Here is a 21,075-nt window from a genome sequence, read left to right as displayed (position 1 = left end):
AACAACGGATATACATATGTATTTAGTATATATACATACATATATACTTTATTGATTATATAATTCCATGCTCTTATTATATATCTAACTAAAATGCTAATAAAAAATCGTTACTTGGTATTCTAATTCTTAATCCTTAATTTAAAAAATTCTAGCTCATATTCAATTATCTATTTAATATGATTTATCTCTTATAGAACCTCCAGTGCAAGGTGATACGTGCCAACCATCTCCCTGCGGACCATACAGTAATTGCCGCGTTATCGATAATCATGCAGTGTGCTCCTGCCAACCTAATTATATTGGTAGCCCACCATCCTGCCGACCGGAATGCGTAGTCAGTACGGATTGTAGCCCGAACACGGCGTGCATTAATCAGAGATGTAAAGATCCATGCATAGGCACGTGCGGCGTAAATGCAGATTGTCGAGTGATCAATCATAATCCAGTTTGTATTTGTGCGATCGGATATAGTGGAGATCCATTCTTTGGATGCGTCAAAGAAGGCAAGTCTCTATTTAAATCATTCTTAAAATTTTTGTGTTTCCGGTGTATTTCGAATATCAAAGATTTATACGATATTTTAAATGTTATAATATTATTTTGTAAAATAGTAATATAAAAATAAAAATTTAACTTTTATATGTAACTTTTATATAATTCTTATATAATTATTTTGAAATCTATCGATATGCAATTGTAGTAGAAGTAACACCAGCACCAAGACCAAGCGGCAATCCATGCGTACCCTCGCCATGTGGACCGAATTCCCAGTGTCGGGTAATTGACGGTTTCCCGGCATGCTCATGTTTGCCGAATTATGTGGGCCGGGCGCCAAATTGCCGTCCTGAATGTGTCATAAACGAAGGATGTCCTGGAAACCTGGCATGCCAAAAAGAGCAATGCGTGGATCCGTGCCCAGGCTCTTGCGGCGTGAATACCTATTGCAATGTCGTGAAACACAATCCCGTCTGCATCTGTAATGATGGTTACACTGGCAATCCATTCACGGAATGTACACCTATCATGGAAGGTATGCTCTTCTGGTGAAAATTTATATCTTGGATATCGCAAAATTTTATATTAGTACGTTATAACAATGCATTACAGCATGCGCCTTGTAATCTATTCTTATTAATAATTATTTATTTTTAATATTCATAATTAATTCTTTACACGCAGCACCCATTACAACGGAACAACCACGTACGCCATGCAATCCATCACCGTGTGGCGCTAACGCTGTGTGCAATGAACGGAACGGCGTCGGATCTTGCACGTGTTTGCCGCAGTATTTCGGCGATCCGTATATCGCTTGCAGACCTGAATGTGTGACCAACACCGATTGTGATCGCAACAAGGCTTGTCTGAACAACAAGTGTGTTAATCCCTGCCCAGGTACCTGTGGTCAGGATGCTACGTGTCGGGTGGTTAATCATGCCCCCATGTGTTCCTGTCTGCCGGGTTATACTGGCGATCCAGTGAATGGTTGTACCATCGTCGATATCGCGACACCGTTACCCTCACCAATCGATCCATGCGATCCGTCGCCGTGCGGACCTAATAGTAATTGCCGAGTTCAAAACGGACACGCAGTGTGCCTATGCCAGCCAGGATTCTCCGGAATTCCGCCGACTTGTCGACCGGGATGCATCGTTAGCTCCGAGTGTCCGCAAAACAAGGCGTGCATAAACAATAACTGCGCGGATCCATGTCCCGGTTCTTGCGGACAGAATACAAATTGTCTCACAGTGAATCATAATCCCATCTGCAGCTGCGCTAGCGGCTACTCCGGTGATCCTTTTGTGCACTGCGTCAGGATCAGCACCACGTTGCCATTGCCGAAGGAAGAGGGAGATCCGTGCTTGCCCAATCCATGCGGTCCCAACTCGCAATGTAAAGTAGTAGGCTTGTATCCGGCATGCTCTTGCTTGCAGAACTACATTGGCCGTCCACCTAACTGCAGGCCAGAGTGCACCGATAATTCGGAATGCTTCAACACTGCGGCATGCATCAATCAAAGATGTAAGAATCCCTGCCCCGGCGCTTGCGGCGAGCTCGCCAGATGCACAGTGCAGAATCATGTTCCATTCTGTACTTGTCCCGAAGGATACGAAGGTGAACCCACTGTGCGTTGCGTTCTGGCGCTTCCGCCAGGTGTGTAGGAATTTAAATATTTGACAAATTAATTTGCTAAGTTTAACTATATGCATATGGTATATTTTTGTCGTGTATATTTATAGCAATAGACAGACCTGTCGCACATCCGTGCTCGCCGAATCCTTGCGGGCCTAATGCGCAATGTCGTGAGAGAAATGGAGCAGGCGCTTGTGGATGTCTACCAGATCTGATTGGTGATCCTTATGACATTGTCAAGGGATGCCACAGGGAATGCGAAACAAACAATGACTGCGCACCGCAGTTAGCATGTGTTGGCTTTAAATGCACGGATCCATGTCCTAATACGTGTGGAACGTTGTCTATATGCAATGTACAAGCGCACGTTCCTATTTGCTTGTGTCCACCAGGATACACGGGAGATCCATACTTTGCTTGCGAAATCAAGGAAATGACAAGTATGTTTTAACTATCATATACGGATAATTAAAAATAAATATTATTGCATTAACGAGATATTAATAATTATTATATTTAATATTATCTGGCGATATTGGCATACTGTTATTAAACATAAATAAAAAAATAATAATTATTGACATATTGATGATAACCATTGCTATTATGATAACTATATATTGATGATAAATAAATTATTTTTAAATAATTTGATTAATATAATTAAAAATTTTGTGTAAAATATACAATATAATACTGTTTTTTTTTTCAGAAACGTTGGAACCATGTTCTCCATCACCTTGTGGACCCAACAGTAAATGCCGAGTCGTTAATGGGCAAGCAGTATGCAGCTGTTTACCAGACTATAGGGGAATTCCGCCATCATGCAGGCCAGAATGCATTGTTAATGCTGAATGTCCACCACATCTAGCATGTATAAATACAAAATGCGCGGATCCATGCCCAAATTCCTGTGGATTGAGAGCGCAATGTACTACGAAAAATCACAATCCGATTTGCACTTGCCCTGCCGGTTTCACAGGAGATCCTTTCACTTTGTGCTCCCCACACGGTAAACATATATATTCTATTTTGCATTCTTGCGTTAACATTAACGAAAATATATTTCTACAAAGTTTGCTTTAACGAAAAATTATATTTCTTATCATATTAATGCGCGCGCGAACAAATTAAACATAAATTTTTTCTAGATGTAAAAATAATTATCATTTTTTTCAGTTCCTGAAGACATGCCGATAACTGAACGGCCTCCATCGTGCACCCCGTCGCCTTGCGGTCCGAACTCTTTGTGTCAAATCATATCCGGCAATCCTGCATGCTCCTGCCTGCCTAATTACATTGGTGTACCGCCACAATGTCGACCAGAATGCATTTTGAGCTCCGAGTGCAAGAGTCATCTCGCATGTGTCAATCAGAGATGCTCGGACCCGTGCCCAGGCTCGTGTGGAATAAACGCTCAATGTCACGTATTGAATCATTTGCCAGTTTGCACATGCATGGAAGGTTTCACCGGGGATCCATTTACGCAATGCAGCATTATTCCGCCAGGTAATAAATAAAGTATAAAATAACGTATTATACTGTATAAATATGAATGATATAATTTAATTTCTGAAACATTAATATAAAGACAAACTATTCCTGACAAAAAAAGAAGTTAAAAATCAAAAAACATATTGCCATATTTTTTATAGCTATGGGATATATAAATAATAAAAATTATATTTTATATAATATAATTGTTGGAAATAATGGAATAATATCTTTTTATTGTGGCGTCAACAATATTGCTCAATCTCACTATGAAATACATGTCAGTGAGCAATTTGCCTTTAAAAATAAATATTTCTGTTTATAGTTACGGAACCACCGCCTACGGATCCTTGCGCTCTATTTCCGTGTGGTTCAAACGCTGTATGTGATAATGGCGAATGTAAATGCTTACCCGAATACATCGGTAATCCTTATGAAGCTTGTCGTCCCGAATGTATTCTTAATTCCGAATGTCCTCGCGATAAAACTTGTCTGAAGAATAAATGCAAAGATCCCTGTTCTGGAATATGCGGTCAGAATGCGCAATGTGACGTCGTGAATCATATTCCTGTTTGCTCCTGTCCATCCGGATATATAGGTGATCCATTCGTCAACTGTCGCGTTCAACCTACAGGTATATAAAAATATTTTGCAGTTATTTCTTTTTATCTCGCTGTTTAAAATATTGTCATTATAATTTTGTATCAATTCTTTTTATCGAGATTTAGATTAAAATTGCTTTGAGAAATTAATTTTTATCTTACATATGTCGTAGTGCCGGAATCTCGAAGAGATCCCTGCACACCCTCGCCTTGCGGACCGAACAGTCAATGCCGTAATATCGAGGATCACGCTGTGTGCTCTTGTCTCCGAGGCTACCTCGGTTCTCCGCCATCCTGCAGACCGGAATGTCTTGTTAGTTCTGAATGTCCGCCAACGCGGGCTTGCGTAAACAAGAAGTGCACAGACCCGTGCTTGGGTTCTTGCGGTTTGAACGCAAGATGCGAAGTGATCAACCACTCGCCAATATGTAGCTGTTTACCTTCGCAAACGGGAGATCCTTTCAAGAGTTGTTATGACATTCCAAGTAAGAAAAATCAATACTCTTCTAAAACAAAAAATAATATTAATAATCATATAATATCTATAAAATATGGCTTTTATAATATTGATAAGATATGTTTTAATAATTTTCAAAATTGATAAAAATTTATTTCTTTAATCATTATCAAGAGCTGTGCTTGCAATAATTCTTGATGAAGCACGAATTGAAAGAACAGATACAAACTATTGTATTGATCTTTCAGTTCCACAGGAACCTAAAGATCAAGGCGATCCGTGCATTCCTTCGCCATGTGGACCAAACGCAATCTGTCAGAATGCAAACGGTCAACCGTCATGTTCGTGTCTGCCTACATACATCGGCATTCCACCATCATGCCGGCCGAAGTGTTTGATCAACCCTGACTGTCCGCCGCAAAAATCTTGTATAAATATGAAATGTAAAGATCCCTGCCCAGGATCCTGCGGAGACAACACTGAGTGCAAAGTAGTGAATCACGCAGTGACCTGTTCCTGTAAGATTGGATATATTGGCAATCCGTTTGTGCAATGTGTGCTAGAAGGTACGTTATTTGTTTATTCTGAGTTTTATATCGATTATAAAAGAACAAACTTTTTTTTTAAAGTCTTCTATCAACGTTTTTCATAAATTAAAATTAAAATTTTTTTTTTCTGCATGAAATTATTTTTGTATTTTTACTTTACAGCGTTGAATTTTACAACATAAAGTACTTTAATGCATTAGAATCGTTGTGTTATTGTTGTATTAGCTATTTAATTATTTGGCGATTTTCTAATTTTTTAGAAGAAACGATGAATCCATGTGAGCCTTCGCCATGCGGAGCCAATGCGATTTGTCAACAACGAGATAACGCGGGTGCTTGCATTTGCATCGATGATTATTCCGGAAATCCTTATGAGGGCTGTCAACCAGAATGTGTTTTGAGCGCGGATTGTCCCACGAACAAGGCTTGCATTCGCAACAAGTGCAAGGATCCTTGTCCTGGCGTATGCGGCGTACGAGCACAGTGTTCGGTGATCAATCATATTCCCACATGTACTTGTGAACCTGGATACATCGGTGATCCGTTTACAATTTGTACACTTCAACCGGAAATCGATACGGAGCCCACCGTCAGAGATCCATGTTCTCCGACACCCTGCGGACCGAACAGCTTGTGCCGTGCTTTAAACAACCAAGCTGTCTGTACGTGTCAAGAGTCTTTCGTAGGCGTTCCACCAAATTGCAAGCCCGAATGCGTCGTCAATTCTGAGTGTCCGCAGAATAGAGCGTGCTACAAATATAAGTGCACAGATCCGTGCCCTGGTACTTGCGGAGTCGAGGCCAATTGCCGTGTCATTAATCACAATCCGCTCTGCAGCTGTCCGCAGGGAAAGACGGGCGATCCTTTCTCCAGATGTTTCCCCGAGCCTGGTAATTATCGATACTCTTAATTAATAATTGTGTAAAGTACAATTACACTAATTCTGCACATATTTTTCTATGTATTTATAATTAAGCTATTTATTCAATGTTATTTTTCACATAGTGGTGCCGCTACCACCGATGGATCCTTGTTTCCCCAGTCCATGTGGACTTTATGCGGAGTGTAAAGTTGTCAACGATCAAGCCGCGTGCACCTGCTTGAAAAATTACATTGGAATACCACCCAATTGCCGCGCGGAATGCGTAGTTAATACAGATTGTCCGTCAGATCAAGCTTGCATCTCGGAAAAATGTCGCGATCCTTGTATCGGCTCTTGTGGTCAGAATGCTGATTGTCGAGTTCAAAATCATATACCGGTTTGCTTGTGTCAACCTGGCTATTCTGGCGATCCCTTCACTTTGTGCACAGTAATTAAAGGTATATTTTCACACTATATAAATTTTTTTAAATAATTTCATATGTGTTATTAAAGACAATTGATTTTCTCATAAAAAATATTTATTTATTTAAATAAATAACTTATAAATAACTTACGCAAAAAGTTTATATGTAACCGATTTTTCTTTATCGATATATAAACATAAAGAATTATATATTGCAGAACAACCAAAGGTTCCGCAAGATTTATGTAATCCTTCTCCTTGTGGACCTAATGCGGCGTGCAACGAAGGCGTGTGCACCTGTTTGCCCAACTATTTTGGGGACGCGTATTCTTATTGTCGACCGGAATGCACAATGAATTCTGATTGTCCTCGCATCAAAACGTGTATCAATCAAAACTGCGTGGATCCTTGTCCAGGCACATGCGGTCGTGATGCACGTTGCGACGTTGTTAATCATGTCCCAATGTGCAGTTGTCCACCTGGTTATACCGGAAATCCGTTCCTTTTATGCCAGCCACATATACCAGATGGTAAGTTTTACAAATATATTTTTACATTTAACTTATTTTTTATCATTTTTTAAAAATTATTTTTAAAACATGGAAATAAGAAACAAACTTTACCTTTTTATGTTTCGAATCAATTATTGTTGATAAACATTGGTTATATTTGCAGATATCACTAAACAGCCTTGCACACCTTCGCCTTGTGGACCAAATAGCATCTGTAAAGTTGTAAATGATCATGCTGTGTGTTCTTGTCAACCTGGTTTAATTGGTAATCCACCCGCCTGTAAACCAGAATGCATTGTCAGCGCCGATTGTCCATTGACACAGGCATGTCTGAATAATAAATGCCAAGATCCGTGCCCAGGCACATGCGGACAAAATACGAATTGTCAAGTGGTTAATCATAATCCAATATGCAGCTGCTCCGAATCTTACACAGGCGATCCTTTCACCATATGTTATCCGCAACCAAGTAAGTAGTTAAAATTTTTTTATTACAAACTTGATATAAATTTAATATTTGTTGAGCTTTTTATTAATTACATTTTTTCATTAAAAAATAAAAGGACAAAGAATTGTACTGCACATACATTTTTCTTACATATATGATCGACATATTTATTTTAATTGCTAATTTTAAATATTTTTCATTAGCTAAGAAACTTTATATTTTTAATTAATATTAGTAATACAAATTATATTAGAAAAAAAATCCACATTTTTATTGTTTGAGAATTAGTTCTCATTTTTTGACATGTATGCAATGTACATGACAATTATTTTTTTGGATAATCGTCAAATTTTGGCCATTCTAATATTAAATGCAAAATGGTTTTTTTTCATTTAAATACTTGTTTACAGAAACACCACCTGTACCGACGAACCCATGTCTACCATCGCCCTGCGGTCCAAATGCGGAGTGTCAAGTGAGGGGCGAGAGTCCTGCGTGCTCTTGTATCCAAAATTATATCGGTTTGCCACCGAATTGTAGGCCGGAGTGTACTATCAATCCCGAGTGTCCGCCGCAATTGGCGTGTTTGCAACAAAAGTGTCGTGATCCGTGTGTCAGTCTGTGTGGTCTAAACGCTCAGTGCTCGGTTGTGAATCATCATGCTGTTTGTGCGTGCATCGCTGGATATACTGGAAATCCATTCAGCGCTTGCGAACGAATACCCGAGGGTGAGTACACGCTATTGTATCTTTTATTTTATTTTACAATCCTTCCCGCAAATGTCGCCATTTGCATGTGGGCGTAACAGGTAAGTGCTTCTGATCCTAGTATGATACTAATGATAATAAAAAATCAAAACGCGATAACTCATGAATTTTTTGTCAGCCAAGTTACTCAATATTCTTTATTAATGGTTGAAGATTTATTACATTATTAAGAGATTTTCCAATATGTTACATGAAATATGATTTACAAAATATTTTGAAGAATACTTGACAAAGATTTAATAGATCAAGCTTTAAAAAAATTATCTGATATGAGTACCACTGTCTTATCCCATTATTATTATTAGACACTTATGTTCTTACATAGTTCTAGAAGTGCATTAGATCAAAACATCTCTTAACAAAAAATTATCTTATAAGATCAACGTGAGAATATGCGTGCGACAACAGCACAATCGCAAGATTACTTAACAAGAAGATGACAATAAGTCACGTGTGTGAGGTGGTGGGGCCTATAAACATATATTAGGCTCTTAATTGCACTTATCCTTGATTAAAATAACATAGAACGCGTGTATACGTCCCGAATCCCTGCGATTAATAGAAAAAACAATGCGGCACGCACTCATCCCCATGCCTGAGCGTACTGACCCAAACCTAATGCAGGACAGCAATAACGATAAATACATAATTATGAAAAATGGTGGCGGGGCCTATATATCCATATGGGCTCTTGACTGTACTTACTCCTAATAGACTTTAAAAAGAGCGATAGAATATCCTTGCGATTAATTATTGAAATGTTTATTGCACGCCCATTGACCAAAGCGAATTAAAGACCCACTCACATATACGAGCACTTTGACCCTTGACATATGCTGTGGATCGCCCAAGAATCATACTGCACACATCATTCCCGAGGAAATAAAAACTGTTACTACAAAGAACGCAATTTCCTAACTACAGAAATAATTTAACAAACTTGTTACAAAAGAGTACCGACTACCATAGTGCGTGTAGAGCCCAAGAATTTATCCCATCCTTGAAAAAAATAATACAATAAGTTGCCATAGATTTTAACATAGTTTTATGGCCAATCATGTGATCCGCACCTTGTAATTAACCTGATTAATTGATGCGATTAAAAATTGACCACGATGCTAATGAAATACGTTACCTACTAAAACCGATAAATATAAAATATTTGTCGGCCATGATAACTTATATTAGAACCACGCAAAGCTATATTACATCTCGCTATCATACGAAGCTTATTGCTTATTATTAAGGATTCGATTTAATCGAAAGAGTGAAATGAGAATATGAAAGCGAGAGAAAAAAAAAAGAGAGAGAAAGAAGGCGAAAGCCAAAGAAACCCTTACCTCAACACCAGCTTTGAAATAGAATGCGTTGCATGTTTTTATTTAAGTTTAAGTGAAATTTCTTCTCCTTCTCTATCAGATACGCCCCTAGATATTAGAAAACCATGTGAGCCTTCTCCTTGCGGCCTCAATGCCATTTGCCGCGAAAACAATGGCGTTGGCTCGTGCACCTGTCTACCGGATTATCTAGGTGATCCTTACGAAGGATGCAGACCCGAATGCACGCAAAATTCTGATTGTACGACAAGAATGATGTGCGTGGGCTTGAAATGCAGAGACCCTTGCCCAGGAACTTGCGGAGTGAATGCCCAATGCCAATCAGTTAATCATCTACCAATCTGTACTTGTATTCCCGGCTATACCGGCAATCCGTTCATGCATTGTTCCCCAATAATTGAAGACTGTAAGCTTTATTTTCACATCAGATATTTTATTGTAAAAGTTTTGTTTTGTCCAAGTAGTAGCCATAGAATGTTGCATAATATAAAATTATATTGGATACATTTAAATCAATTATGATTTCAATTTAAATTAAAAGACATTTTTTTATTTATGTGTTAAATTACATAACACAATTTTATATTAAAATTCTATAATTATTTCTTATGTAAAATAAAAAATAATTTTAAATATATATTTATTATTTAATATAAATCAGAATTTTTATTATGATTATAAAAAGGTATTCATTTTCTTTCCATTCATAATTTTATATTAAACATTATAGTAAATATTAATATCTCTAAATATAATTATTTTAATTGAAGCCATATTTTACATGAATGAGATATTGATATCTAAAATAATTTATAAAAAATAACTTGTGCGTGTACTCTTTTCTCCATGCAGCCTTGCCAGAAACAAATCCGTGCAGCCCATCTCCTTGTGGACCAAATAGTAAGTGTCAAGATGTAAACGGCCTTGCCGTTTGCTCTTGTCTTCCGAATTTTATCAACAGTCCCCCCAACTGTCGTGCCGAATGCGTGGTAAACAGTCAATGCTCTCCGGATCTTGCTTGCGTCAATCAGAAATGTACATCACCCTGCCCGGACCCATGTGGAATAAATACCCAGTGCAAAGTGATCAATCACAGCCCCATCTGCGTCTGCAATCTCGGTTATACCGGGGATCCTTTTTCGAGATGTTTCCCCACCCCACGTAAGAGAACTTTGCTACTTTCATCAGCTTCATTTACTTCATACCATGAATCATGGTCATCCTTAATCTTTCACAAATATTTAACTCAACCATGGCTTTAAAAAAAATTGATTGATGTTATTAAAATCGTTATTTCCTCGGTTCAATTTGACGTAACACTATCAATTATTGCAATCTTGCTACTATATATATGTGCAATATACTATTGCACAAATAATTATATATCGTACGATATAATTATCATTAATCATATTTTTTTTATCATAAGCGCAATTAATTCATTGCTTAGATAAAGATTTCTGAAACAAACGGCGTGTAGTTTGTTACGCCACTATCATTATTGAATTTCAGAACCGCTAGATTTTCCTGTAGCCACCAAAGATCCGTGTCTGCCGTCTCCATGCGGTATGTACGCGGAATGCAGGAATATTGGTGGTACAGCATCGTGCTCCTGTTTGCCAATATACAGGGGATCACCGCCAAATTGTCGCCCCGAATGTCGCGTGAATTCCGAATGTCCGATGAATCTCGCTTGCAACAACGAGAAATGCAGAGATCCCTGTTTAGGTTCTTGCGGCATTACGTCTTTATGTACAGTGTATAATCACGTACCCGTCTGTACTTGTCCCGAAGGATACACCGGTGATCCATTCAGTAATTGTTATCCCCGACCAATTACAAGTAAGAAGATTATATTTAAAAAAAGATTTGCTTAAAAAAATTCTCGCTAATTAAAACGCACATTTCTTAATATCTGTTGCACATATAAATTTTCTCTGAATGTTAAAGATTAAGTGAAAGTGTAATTTAGTTTATTTGATTTTTTTTATTGTCTGGTTTTGGTTAAAAAACCTTTTTATTATTTATCAAAAAATATTTCCAACAATGATAATATTTTAGATATCCTTTATAGATATTATTTAGAAGTCCTTTTTTCAATTTTTTTAGACATTTTTATTTTCAAACATGAATATAATGTTGATTCAATGTCTGAAAATGTATGAAGAGAAATTAACGCGTTATACTTCATGTAATTTTGTTTCGGACTTCCATATTTTCCAAGTTCCAAATTATTTTTTCTTTTATAGCACCACCGGTAATTATCGATCCTTGCGATTTGAATCCTTGTGGTCCGAATGCACGATGCAACAATGGAATTTGCACGTGTCTGTCCGAATACCAGGGTGATCCTTACGTAGGTTGTCGTCCCGAATGTGTCACAAATACCGATTGCGCTCTCGATCGTGCATGCATTCGCAACAAATGCATGGATCCTTGTCCGGGCACATGCGGTCAAAATGCATTATGCTCCGTGTACAATCACATACCTATGTGTACTTGTCCGGCCGGAATGGCCGGCAATGCCTTTGTTCAATGTTCCACTCTTGCAGGTATAAATATTAAACAATTAACGATTAATTTATAACTTTTAAAATTTTTACAAAAACATTTATCACTGATGATAATCGTAAAATTCTTTGGAGATAATATTACTATCTACTTATATAAAGTAGAATTGTTTCTATCTCCGTTAATGTTTAAATAATTTGCCAATCATGTTGCTGTTGTATTATTATCATAATTTTGTTTTACTTGCGTTATATCTTTGGGAACAAAATGAAAAAAATTATCACCATGTCGAATATAGATATCCCGAAGGGAAATCCTTGCTCACCCTCGCCCTGCGGACCCAACAGTATTTGCCGAGAAAACAACGGGCAACCAGTGTGCTCATGTATTGCCGGATTTCTTGGCGTACCGCCAACATGTAGACCGGAATGCACTGCGAGTTCCGAATGTCTCTTGACAGAAGCTTGCAGTAATCAAAAGTGCATAAATCCTTGCCTCGGTGCATGTGGAATCCGAGCTACGTGTCAAGTGATCAATCACAATCCTATTTGTAGTTGTGGAGAACTCACTGGAGATCCATTCATCCGATGCACTTCACGACGTAAGCGTTTGATTTTCTTGAAAGAATCACAAAATCTTAGTGGAAATATAATTGTTGAGGTCTTGAATATCCCAACGCAAATAAATAATATGTATATATTCTTTTTTAAATGTTCATATTTCAAGTTTTATAATGCAGTGTGTTTTTGCAATAAGTTTATTGAAAACAGGATTGATTTTATTAGTTTATGAAATAGTCCATTGGAATTTATATAAAAGAACACTTTTTGTTTTAAATTAATTTAAAACCGCCTTGTTTTAATTTAATTTAATATTTGTACAATTAATCTTTATTCATACATTTTTCGATCGAAGCTTTCGTAACGTCACTTATTTGGCTTCAAGTTTTTGATAACAATTTGATAATTCTCCTTTTTTCATTAGCACCCGAACCTGTTCTACAAACAAACCCTTGTGTGCCATCTCCTTGTGGAGCAAATGCCGAGTGTCGGGCAATAGGCGATACTCCCACATGCTCATGTCTACCTGAATTCCTAGGTTCACCACCTTATTGTAGACCAGAGTGCATTAGCAACAGTGAATGTCCCTCACATTTGGCATGTATGAATAAAAAATGTAGAGATCCTTGCGAAGGTTCATGTGGAACTAATGCCGAGTGTCGCGTGGTAAGCCACACACCCATGTGCGTTTGCCCTAGCGACTTCACCGGCGATCCATTTACCCAGTGTACAATAAAACCACGTAAGCATCGAATTTTAAAATTTAATTTTTCCAAAAGTAAAATAACTAAAACAATACTTAAATTTAAGAAAAAAATGTGATAGTTAGTTTTCGACTTTTAATTAATCATAACACACAGTATTGAGACTTTTGGACATGTTGTAAACCTATTTTTCCTCATTTTTGTCGAAAAATTATTGTTACATATTGATATTATTCAAAATATTCTTATACTATTTTCAGCCATAACTTTTTCATTGTCACCTTGTAAACCATCACCTTGTGGCTTTAACGCCATTTGTAAGGAACAGCATGGTGTCGGATCTTGTTCTTGTTTACAAGATTATATCGGCAATCCTTACGACGGATGTCGACCAGAATGCGTTGTCGATACAGATTGCATATCCACACTTGCTTGTATACAATCGAAATGCAAGGATCCATGTCCTGGTGTTTGTGGACAATTTGCCGAATGTCAAGTTATCAATCATCAACCCTCTTGCACATGTATTGCCGGTTACAGCGGCAATCCTTTCCACTATTGCAATATAATCCGTGATATTGGTACAAATACTTTTATAAATATTAATATCTTAAGCTTCATTTATTTTAATTTTTTTTTTACATTGGTGTTATGTCCAGTTCAAGTTTTTTATTTCTTAGCTTGTTGTTGCTTGAATAACAAAGTTTAGAATATAGCTTAATATAATTTTTTAATTACTTTTTGTTTTTGTAAATTTAATTTATTAAAAATGAAGTATTTAACATATATATGATTAAATTTCCATATTTTTGTGAATGGTTATTATTTTTAGACTTTTTTAATCCAATTTAAAAAAGCTTGAAAAATACATATGTTTATCTATCATTTTAGTTGATACTTCGAAGGATGTTTGCAATCCATCGCCTTGCGGGCCCAATAGCCAATGTCGTATTAATAATAATCAAGCAGTCTGTTCTTGTCTTCCGACTTTCATTGGAAGTCCACCCGCGTGTCGTCCCGAATGCGTGACAAGTTCGGATTGTCAACTTGCACTTGCTTGCGTAAATCAAAAATGCCAAGATCCTTGTCCTGGCTCTTGCGGTAGAAATTCAAATTGCAGGGTCATAAAACATAATCCCATTTGCTCTTGCAAGAATGGCTATACCGGGGATCCATTTACCGTTTGCTTCCAAATGCCTGGTATGAATTTTATCTGTTTAAAGTTGTTTTTTTCAATCAATACAATCTGAATTCGTTTTCCCTAAACAATCACGCGCAGATCTCGATATAATATTTATCCTAAAAATACTGTGCAAAAATTATTTGCCTATAATTATTTAATTAATTTTCCTCAAATTAGTAGAAACATAACGATATTTGTCGATAGTAAACCAAACTTTTGGTATGATGAGAAGAAATTTCTTTCGTCTTCGATTGCAATTTATAAGAATGCTGTATCGAGATATCAAAATGTGTATATAATACACAATTAATATAAATTTTAAATCTATCATAATTTCAGTGAATCCGCCCATTGTAAATGACGTTGTGAAAGATCCATGCATACCGTCGCCTTGCGGCGTATTTTCTGAATGTCGCGATATAGGAGGGATACCATCGTGTTCTTGTTTACCAACATACAGGGGCAGTCCTCCAAATTGTAAACCAGAATGCACAATTAATGCGGAATGTCCGGCTAATATGGCTTGCATGCGACAAAAGTGTAGGGATCCCTGTCCAGGTTTATGCGGCATAATGGCTGAATGTAGCGTCGTGAATCACGTGCCGATTTGTTCATGTTTACCCGATTATACCGGCGATCCTTTCGTCCAGTGTTCCATAAATTCATGTAAGATTTTCTATTTTATGACTATAAAATTTTTATCTCTCTTTGTTATATATAGATATGATAATGTACTTGATCCTTTTTTCACACTACATTATTATAGTTCCTACTCAATTGTCTAAACCGGATCCATGCACACCTTCGCCTTGCGGATCTAATACGCAGTGTAACGGAGGAATTTGCACTTGCATGATAGAATATTTTGGGGACCCGTACAGCGGTTGTCGTCCGCAATGCGTATTAAATAATGATTGCCCGAATACGCAGGCATGTGTGCGAAACAAATGCGTGGATCCTTGTCCAGGCGTTTGTGGCCAAAATGCCATGTGCAATGTGTACAATCATGTTCCCATGTGTACTTGCCTCGCAGGAATGATTGGAAATGCTTTTGTCTTGTGCTCTCCCGTTTCAGGTATTTTTTAAAAACATATGCTATATACCATACATATTGCTATATCAAAATATTTAACATTTTTACCAAATCTTTATCGAAATATTCATATTTTTAATACATCAAATTCTTATCTTATATAATTTTTACTCTAATTAAAATATTTTCTGATCGTATTGTAGCACCCTCCGTTAGCAATCCATGTAATCCGTCTCCATGCGGTCCGAACAGTCAATGTAGACAAAATAACATGCAGGCCGTATGTAGTTGCATAAGCGGATTTGTCGGAGCGCCTCCGACTTGCAGGCCCGAATGTGTAATCAGTTCAGATTGTCCGAAGAACGAGGCGTGTACCAATCAAAAATGTCGGGACCCTTGTCCAGGAAGTTGTGGACGCAATACAATTTGCAATGTCATTAATCATAATCCCATTTGTGCATGTCGTCCTGGGATGGCTGGGGATCCGTTTATTAATTGCTTCCCACTTCGTAAGAGATATTCTTCAAAGATATTTTATAAAATATTAACTTTTCAAACTGTTTTCTACAACCTATATTTTATTTGCTTTCGAATATCAATGTATTTCAATATGATGTCGCGCCTTATTTAATTAATGGTTATCTTTAAAGCTGAAGAACCATTACCCGTGCTCAATCCCTGTCAACCATCACCGTGCGGACTAAACGCGCAATGTCAAGTGATCAATAATCAACCATCTTGTTCGTGTTTGCAAGAATTTATCGGATCACCCCCGAATTGTCGATATGAATGCATCAGCAATAGCGAATGCTCAAATAAAATGGCCTGCATCAATCAAAAATGTCGCGATCCATGCGTCAATGCATGCGGAATCAATGCCGTTTGCAATGTTGTTAGTCACACGCCGATGTGCGCGTGTACATCCGGTTATACCGGTGATCCATTCACGCAATGCTCTCCCGAACAATGTAAGAGAATTAATGACTCTTGATGTCATAAATTTTTTTAACTATAATATTTAAAATATTAAATTTTCTTCAAATATCTTAATTTTTTTATCATTAATTTATTAGACTTTTTTACATTATTAAAAAAAATTGTTAATATTAAATTATTAAAAAATTAAGAATCATAATTTTTTATTAGCTGTTTTATATAGATAAATCTATAATTATTCTGCTTTCACATATTTTAGTTGATATACAGCCTAGTATAGCCACACCATGCACACCATCTCCGTGTGGTGCGAATGCAATATGTAGAGTTCTGCAAAACGCCGGTTCTTGCTCATGTTCGCAAGATTATGTGGGAAATCCCTATGAAGGATGCAGACCTGAATGCACACTTAATTCTGACTGCCCATCCAATCAGGCGTGCATCAATTTAAAATGCAAAGATCCATGTCCAGGAACGTGCGGTCAGAACGCGCAATGCTATGTGATTAATCATGCACCGACTTGCACTTGTTTCGAACGATTTACAGGAAATCCATTTATATACTGCAATCTTTTCACCGAAACCCGTAAGAGATTACGCAAATTCGTTTGCCGCGTCTTAGAAACAATTATCTACAGCTAATATTAATTTTCTTATAGCGGCTGTATCAGATAACGTTGATCCCTGTCAACCATCTCCTTGTGGACCATATAGTCAATGTAAACCAAATAATGGCCAAGCTGTTTGTTCTTGCCTTGCAAATTATATCGGCGCACCACCCGGTTGTAAGCCCGAATGTACAGTTAGCACGGAGTGCGCGATAAATCGCGCCTGCGAAAATAATAAATGCATTGATCCTTGTCTAAACTCGTGCGGTCAAGGAACGATATGTAGAGTCATAAACCATAGTCCAATATGTATGTGTAAATCCGGATTCAGCGGTGATCCATTCACGCGCTGCACATTCATACCACGTAAGCGGCCCAAATTTTTTTATAGATTATATTTTTCATTCTGGTTTATAATATTTTCATATTTAAAAAAAATATCATTATCTTAATATGCCATTTCTTAGCTATAACTCTCTTTGCATTAAATATTGTCTTTCATTTTGATTTCAAGTTTTGATTATATGAAGTGGCAAAAGAGATTATATATTTTGGAAACATTAAAATATTAATTACATTTTCACTTAAGAAATATTTGTGTAATTAAATATCTTTAAAAACTTTTTTAATAGTTCTATTTTAAGATTTTTTAAATTTTTTAGCCACTTCATTACCAAGTCTGCCTTTGGACCCTTGCATACCTTCTCCGTGCGGACCCAATTCGCAATGTCGCAATGTCAATGGTTATCCATCTTGTTCTTGTATGATTAATTATATTGGTACACCGCCAAATTGTCGTCCTGAATGCATCATTCCTGCTGATTGCCCGAGCAATCAGGCTTGTATTCGCGAGAAATGTCAAGATCCCTGTCCAGGTTCTTGCGGTCTGAATGCTGATTGTATTGTTCATAATCACATTCCAATCTGCAGATGTATAGAAAGTTATACTGGCGATCCGTTTATCGGTTGCCAACTTATGCCAATCAGTAAGTTACGCTGCAATTCTCTCCTGAATTGATGGACAATTTTTTAGTTATTTTTACTATGATATACATAATTTAAATTGACAATATTTCTATGATATAGACGACATACCAGTGGAAAAACCTGATCCATGTAGTAAATCACCCTGTGGGCCAAATGCTCGATGCGACAATGGCATTTGTACTTGTTTACCTGAATATTTCGGCGATCCATATTTTGGATGTCGACCAGAATGCGTATTAAGTGCGGATTGTTCCACCGATCGGACGTGCATACGAAATAAATGCGTAGATCCCTGTCCAGGTACTTGTGGACAAAACAGTTTATGCAATGTGATAAATCACACACCGATGTGCAGTTGCCCTTCCGGTACCACCGGAAACGCGTTCATCTCTTGTGATGTAATGAAAGGTATGAAAAGAATATCTCATATATATATATATATATGTGTTCAAGGATATGAGTTAATGGTACTTTTTCATATAGTACCGATCGTGACAAGACCGTGCAGTCCAAATCCCTGTGGTCCGAATAGCATATGTCGCGAATTTAATGGACAGGCCGTTTGCACATGTGCGCCAGAATTCCTCGGATCACCACCCCTCTGCCGACCTGAGTGTACTCTCAGCTCCGATTGTCGACCAAATGAAGCTTGCATCAATCAGAAATGCAAAGATCCTTGTCCCGGTACATGCGGCGTTCAAGCGAGATGCGTAGTGATCAACCATAATCCTGTTTGCTCGTGTCCCGAACGCTACACAGGCGATCCATTCGTCAGATGCGATGTCATAAGTAAATACAAGTCGATGCGAAGTATAAATATGCCCCGGCCATCTACTAAAACAAAAATATTATTACTCTAGAACCAGTAGCGCCTGCAATAAATCCGTGTCAACCTTCGCCCTGCGGTCCGTACGCTCAGTGCCAAGTCATTAACGATCTGCCGTCCTGTTCATGCCTGCCCGAGTACAGAGGTTCGCCTCCGTATTGCCAACCCGAATGCATCTCCAATCCCGAATGTCCTGGTCATCAGAGTTGCGTGCGGCAAAAGTGCATAGATCCTTGCCCAGGTCTATGTGGAGAGAATGCGGAATGCCATGTGGTGCAACACGTACCTCATTGCATTTGTTCTTATGGTCTTACCGGTGACCCATACACGCGCTGCTCGGTGATACCTCGTAAGAGAAATCTTTAAGAGTCAATCGTATATTTTTTAGCGCGACCTTGCTTAATCTACCCTTTTGCGTTGTTTTAGCATACGAACAAGAACTGGAACCAGAATCGTCGCCCTGCGCAAACTTCGAATGCGGCACAAACGCAATATGTAGAGAGCGAGACAGCATCGCAATTTGTCAGTGTACTTCTAATTACGTTGGCAATCCGTACTTAGCGTGTCGACCCGAATGCGTTATTAATCCCGATTGTTCATCTAATTTGATGTGTATAAGAAACAAGTGTGTCAATCCCTGCGCCGGCGTGTGCGGCCAAAATGCTGAGTGCTCAGTTGTTAATCATCAACCAATGTGTATATGTCTCCCCGGATATACTGGAGATCCCTTTGTCTCTTGTTTCGTGAATAGTAAGTGTCAGTCTCACATAATTCTAATTTTGTTTATTAAAAACTCAAGTTCCATATCTATCATGTATTAAAATTAAGAGAGGAGATGCTCTTTACATGACGTAATTAATTATTATTTTTTATTTCATATAATATTGTAACTTTATATGCGATATTTGTGAAAAAAAAGGAAAAATTAAAAATATGAAAGAGTTTCTTATGTTTTTTAAAATATTATTTTAAATGCGAAATTTAAAATCCGCAATATTATATTATAACTTTCAGAAAAATAACATTTTGTACATTTTACCGCTATATACATTATACATTATATTTTTATGTTATTGATAAACTCTTGATGCATTTATTTTTTGAAAAAGATACTTTATTATATCACAATTTTAATAATTTTTATACACAATTAATTATTGATATTTTTATAAAATGTAATTATAAAACAATAGAATTGCTTATAGAAACCTTTTTTTTAAATTTAAGGTATAAAGATGTGCATATTTACTTGCATATTACATTAATCCATAAAATTTTTCCCAGAAATAATCTCAGATGAGAACGTTTGTGCCCCGTCACCCTGCGGACCCAACAGCAAATGCAAAGAAGTATCTGGACAGGCAGTTTGTTCATGCCTGCCTACGTACGTTGGAACTCCACCAGCATGTAGACCCGAATGTGTCGCTAGCTCAGAATGTCCCCCGCAATTAGCATGCAAGGATTACAAATGCGTGAATCCCTGTCCAAGCCCATGCGGACTCAATACCAATTGTGTAGTCGTTAATCACAGCCCCATCTGCAGTTGTATGGCCGGTTACAGCGGAGATCCGTTCACCATATGCACATTAATTCCACGTAAGAACATACATTAAATGCATAAATAATTACATTTTTTAACCCAATAAATTATATATTATATGTTCTTTATGTGTTACACGGTATTCATTATCAACTGTAACTTCGAATATCTTTCAGCTGTAACACCACCAATAATAGAAAAAGATCCATGCGTGCCGTCTCCGTGCGGTAGTTTCTCCCAATGCAGAAGTATCGGTGGTTCTCCCGCGTGTACTTGCTTGGAAAATTACATAGGTCAACCACCTAATTGCCGACCCGAGTGTATCATACACTCAGAGTGCCCGAGCGATAAAGCCTGCATCAACATGAAGTGTGTGGATCCGTGTCCCGGCTCGTGCGGCACCAATGCCCTATGTTCAGTCATTAATCACATTCCCACATGCAGATGCCCCGAAGGATACACAGGAAATACGTTTATTTTCTGCGAGATTGTAGCGACACGTAAGCTATCATAAATCATCCAATATGTCACATGAAATTAGGTCGAAGCACAATTCGAGTTCGTTTAATCCCTTGTATTATTAATATATATACTTTAATA

General features: G+C 37.5%; 1 protein-coding gene across 1 annotated transcript in view; it reads left to right on the top strand.

Moving 5' to 3' along the window:
- Positions 1–21,075, top strand: part of LOC126858991 (uncharacterized) — a 71,065-nt gene that overhangs the window by 25,415 nt on the left and 24,575 nt on the right. Inside the window, exons 44-78 of the mRNA XM_050609805.1 lie at positions 198–506; positions 704–1,033; positions 1,183–2,157; positions 2,244–2,576; positions 2,849–3,148; positions 3,316–3,645; positions 3,956–4,264; positions 4,406–4,717; positions 4,938–5,255; positions 5,498–6,127; positions 6,243–6,557; positions 6,742–7,053; positions 7,199–7,504; positions 7,894–8,211; positions 9,670–9,993; positions 10,440–10,748; positions 11,100–11,429; positions 11,837–12,139; positions 12,397–12,699; positions 13,083–13,400; positions 13,623–13,943; positions 14,254–14,562; positions 14,885–15,211; positions 15,312–15,620; positions 15,782–16,087; positions 16,229–16,546; positions 16,774–17,100; positions 17,174–17,488; positions 17,785–18,108; positions 18,209–18,517; positions 18,593–18,898; positions 18,970–19,284; positions 19,374–19,685; positions 20,220–20,531; positions 20,652–20,975. Of these exons, the coding sequence (XP_050465762.1) occupies positions 198–506; positions 704–1,033; positions 1,183–2,157; positions 2,244–2,576; positions 2,849–3,148; positions 3,316–3,645; positions 3,956–4,264; positions 4,406–4,717; positions 4,938–5,255; positions 5,498–6,127; positions 6,243–6,557; positions 6,742–7,053; positions 7,199–7,504; positions 7,894–8,211; positions 9,670–9,993; positions 10,440–10,748; positions 11,100–11,429; positions 11,837–12,139; positions 12,397–12,699; positions 13,083–13,400; positions 13,623–13,943; positions 14,254–14,562; positions 14,885–15,211; positions 15,312–15,620; positions 15,782–16,087; positions 16,229–16,546; positions 16,774–17,100; positions 17,174–17,488; positions 17,785–18,108; positions 18,209–18,517; positions 18,593–18,898; positions 18,970–19,284; positions 19,374–19,685; positions 20,220–20,531; positions 20,652–20,975 (12,018 nt within the window). The remainder of the gene's footprint in view (positions 1–197; positions 507–703; positions 1,034–1,182; positions 2,158–2,243; positions 2,577–2,848; positions 3,149–3,315; positions 3,646–3,955; positions 4,265–4,405; positions 4,718–4,937; positions 5,256–5,497; positions 6,128–6,242; positions 6,558–6,741; positions 7,054–7,198; positions 7,505–7,893; positions 8,212–9,669; positions 9,994–10,439; positions 10,749–11,099; positions 11,430–11,836; positions 12,140–12,396; positions 12,700–13,082; positions 13,401–13,622; positions 13,944–14,253; positions 14,563–14,884; positions 15,212–15,311; positions 15,621–15,781; positions 16,088–16,228; positions 16,547–16,773; positions 17,101–17,173; positions 17,489–17,784; positions 18,109–18,208; positions 18,518–18,592; positions 18,899–18,969; positions 19,285–19,373; positions 19,686–20,219; positions 20,532–20,651; positions 20,976–21,075) is intronic.

Source organism: Cataglyphis hispanica, chromosome 2 (genome assembly GCF_021464435.1).
Source record: "Cataglyphis hispanica isolate Lineage 1 chromosome 2, ULB_Chis1_1.0, whole genome shotgun sequence".
Taxonomy (NCBI): Eukaryota; Metazoa; Arthropoda; class Insecta; order Hymenoptera; family Formicidae; genus Cataglyphis; species Cataglyphis hispanica.
Note: the sequence above shows the minus strand (reverse complement) of the source record. Positions and strands in the feature narration are given on the sequence as shown.